The following is a 4,169-nucleotide window of genomic DNA, read 5'->3' as shown; positions in this document are numbered from 1 at the left end:
TCTTCATCTTCATCATCATCCATTTCATCATCATCATCAGATCTTTCAGGGTTCTTTTCTCCACCTAGATTTTTTTCAACAACACTTTCCATAATTCCGGACAAATTATTATTCTTTCCCTAGTTATTTTATTTATTTTGGAGGGGGGGGAAAAAACAAAAAAAAATTATCAGTATTTTCGTCTTTAAACAAAAATAAATTATAAAAAAATCATTTCAATCATCCCAGCCCACCATCATCAACATCATCACCATCAGACTGGTCATCATCATCATCACCACCACCATCAGACTGATTGGCCACCATCATCACATCATCATAATACTGATAACATTCGATCATTACACAATCATCATCGTAACAATAATAATAATAGCAACAATAATAATAATCATGAACAACAAGTTAAAGATCTCTCACATCAGTGACGAATAGATTGTTGAAAAGATCAGCTGTCAGCTGCTGAAAGCCACCAGCAGCTGTTGAAGCCTGCTGTGAAAACATCGAGACTGGCCCGCCACCGACAGAAAAGTTTAAAAGTGGATTTTCCACGATTTTCTAAAATTGAGAAAAAAATGAACACAAACATTGTTATTAATATTACTACCATATTTATAGCAATTTGAAAAACTTCAACAGCAACTAATCTATCTACTAGACTACTACTGCTGCTGCTACTACTAAGCCTATTACTACTTAAACCAAAAAACATAAAAGCCAACCAATACGTACCTCGGTAATAAAATTATGTTTAATCAGGTCAAGCAGCAGAAAAAACTGATGATTAGTCAGCTGTAGAACGTGAAAAATCGGGTCACTCAGCCACTTAGCTTGCTGTAAGGCGTGTCTAGTTGTGGCCACAAATTTTCTTTCGTACGTCTGTCAGAAGTTTTAGAACTTATTTACAAATTTAAATAATCGATTGATTAATTAATTATATTACGGAATTATCACAATTTTAAAAAGAAAAATAAAAGCCAAAAATCTAACATCTTGTTCCTCCAGCATTCCACCACCCTCTCTCACATCATTATCTCTTTTTTTACTCTCCTCTTTCATTCTTTTCAGTATCTCTTCATCTGAGAGATTTATCTCCGACCAAACGAATAAAATTTTGTTCTTTGCCGCTGTGTATTTGTTCTTTGGAAGGTGAATCTAAAAATACACATTTTTCAAACTTTATACGCAATTAATTGCTGGCCCACGTACGCACACAACACACAAACAACAACAAAACAAACAACACACGTTTAGACGACATTTTCCCCGAGATCGGGAGTTGCCGTTTGGCTACCTATGATGAAACCGAAATACCCCTCGACGCCATTCCATCATAAGTAATTTATTTGGCTAATTTTTACGCAGGACGCCCTTCCTTACGCAACCACAGTTATAAGCGGTGGGCCTAGCCTTTGATGATCCAACATCACTCACAAGGCAGTGAGGGTCAGTTTAATGTCATAACCAGGACAATGCACACAACACACAACAGACACATATAAGCATGGATGTACGTGTAGAAATTGGTTAGAGTTAATTTTAACAACAACAGCAGCAGGACTCAACTAACCATGTAAGACACCAGCTGAACGGAGGTACTGTTCACTTTCTTACTGACATTCCAGAATTTTCGATCCAGTCTGACCATATTTTTCACTTTCTCTCTATCAACACCCTCGTCGTCTTCACCATCAGCTGATATATCATTTAATGCACAATGAACTAATACACACACACACACACATATACACACACACAAAATACCCCATAATACACACACACACACACATATATACACACACACACACACAAAATACCCCAATGCACACATACCTGCTTTGTAATACGCCGACCATCTATTTAAAACATCATCCATAACATCGAGAGTTATATGCATTGGCAGCGCAGCCAGACCAACACCATTTGAAACGACATTTTTGGTTCTGCTTGCGATGTCTCCAATGATATTTTTTGCAGTCTCTACTGTGCTTTTTGAAACCACCGCTGCACTGTCAATCAACTCCCTCGGGTTCTCAACTGCACTGGTTTTTATATCTCTGATCTGTTGGAATTAAAATTTTGGTAAATTTAAAATATATTTTGAAAAATTTTCAACTAGATAATTTTTTTTCTCAATTTGCTGAAATATTGAAAACCATTTTGCCATTCAAAACAGAATAAGAAAAGAGGCCAACCTTTTCTACACATCCATCTCTCAATGACCTAGATTTCTTCTGAACTGACCCAATTTTCTCCTCGACCTTTCCGCGCAGACGTCTTCTGGCCTTGGTGGTTATATTAAGAGCCTTGTTGACCACGCCTTCTAAATTTTCAATGGGTGAAAATCTTCTCTCAGTCTCATCTGTTATAAAATAGCAACACAGGTGAATTACATAGTGGGAATATTAAGAAATGCTTTAATACAGAAGCAAGTGTTTTCATCTAACAACCAGCTAATAAATATTTCAACATCTACCAAATATAATTAAATCTTCATTAATTAACAACTGCAGCAATTAACCAGGGGGGCAGTAGTAATCCAGGTACAAATCAGCTTTGTCCAATCCCAGGTCAACACTTGACACCACCATCTTGCCAAGGTAGGTCTTGGACAACTTATCAATGCCATACACTGCAGTGGCGTTGATGCAGCTCATAACATTACCAGTGTAAGTCATGGCATCATTTTGCACCTTTTCAACACCAGCTACTACAACTTCATCCACTTTCTGTTTCCCCTCCTTCAGCTTTTCAGTCAGCAGAATTTTTTCTGCGTCTGCTACATTCCGGATGTTGGCAGCTTTGTCGGTTACTTTCTTGCTCCCAAATGATGTCATCTGGTTAGCCGTGTTCTGGATTGACTTGATGTTGGAAAGCACTGGATTAACAAAACTGTATCCATAATCTTTAGTGGCTTTGACAACCTTACAAAAAAAGAAGAAGGAACGAGCATGAATTTTTTAGTTTATAACTTTATGCGCTACAAAAAGCCTAATTAATCTTTTTAGTAACTATGCACAATTATATAAGAACTTGAAAACCACCTCTTCGGCAGGCTTTGTGATGATTGGATATTTTTCTTCCAACTTATTCAACTGATTACAAGCCAAGTCATTCAGTGCCTCAACTGAATTAAGAAGATGATTGAAAATTTTGCTTGTATATGTCATGACTCATTAAATAATTAATGTTCAATGTTTGTAATGTAAGTAAACAAAACTATTCTTTGTTGTAAAAAATATCTAAGTTACTGTAAAATTAGTTTAGTGTATGACAAACAAACACAAATGAGTTAACTGTAAAGAATAGTAAACTAAACTAATTTAATATTTTTAATAAAATCTTCACTCACTCTGTTTATCAAATTTTCCAACGACCGGGGCAGCAGTGTTGTAGGCCACCTGAGCCCCAAACTCTGTGGCGTTCATGGCCATCTCCAGGAAACGATTCTTCTCTTTGGTTTTCAGGTAGAGAAAGTTCAGCTGGTTGAGGGCAGTCTCCATGACAGGCAAGTTGGAAACTTTCTTGAAAAAGTGTTCCTGGTGTTCAGCACCACTGTTTGCCATCTTCAGTTGGTTCTGGCGAAACATATCAAAGTTTTTTTTAGAATATTAAGCTAACTTTCACTAATACTTCGAACTAAATGATAAAAATACTGATGTAATTAAATTTATTTATGAAGTGTGACGTGAGTCAAAAGTCACAAGGCAAAGCAGGAAACGAAAATATGATACAAATATACGTCAAAAATAATATTTTAAAGTCAAACTTTATTCATACTCACAAAACTCACCTCCTTATATACTTTCAGAAGAATTGAAAGAAATATTTAAGAATTTAGCACTAAATTTCGTCACAAATAACAACCCGAACTTTGAATTAATCACTCCACTTATTACAAAAGTTCACAAAGGGTGTCAAAAGTTGAACAATGCATGTCAAAAGGTAGGCTATTTTACGCAGTTTTTTAACATTTTCACATGATTTAGGTCAATTACAAAATTAAATTAAATTAAACAAAAATATTTTCTAAATATATAAACACAATTCAGATGAGATCGATTGTTTAATTGTGAGATATAACGTATGTTCTTGAAGCGGCTGTTGATGAAGTTAGATAGACCTTATTTATCTCCATTTCCTTTTAAAAATTGGAATTTCGCATATTA

General features: G+C 35.5%; 1 protein-coding gene across 1 annotated transcript; it reads right to left on the bottom strand.

Moving 5' to 3' along the window:
• Window positions 1-405: 405 nt before the first annotated feature.
• On the bottom strand, window positions 406-3,566 carry HELRODRAFT_183843 (hypothetical protein; the record flags this gene model as incomplete). Its single annotated transcript, XM_009013858.1, has 9 exons — window positions 406-558; window positions 733-879; window positions 991-1,155; window positions 1,571-1,695; window positions 1,834-2,062; window positions 2,196-2,362; window positions 2,522-2,924; window positions 3,045-3,127; window positions 3,353-3,566. The coding sequence occupies 9 exons, from the start codon at window positions 3,564-3,566 to the stop codon at window positions 406-408; spliced, it is 1,686 nt and encodes a 561-aa protein (XP_009012106.1).
• Window positions 3,567-4,169: the final 603 nt, after the last annotated feature.

Source organism: Helobdella robusta (genome assembly GCF_000326865.2).
Source record: "Helobdella robusta unplaced genomic scaffold HELROscaffold_121, whole genome shotgun sequence".
NCBI classification, from domain to species: Eukaryota; Metazoa; Annelida; class Clitellata; order Rhynchobdellida; family Glossiphoniidae; genus Helobdella; species Helobdella robusta.
This window is presented reverse-complemented; position numbering and strand designations above follow the sequence as displayed.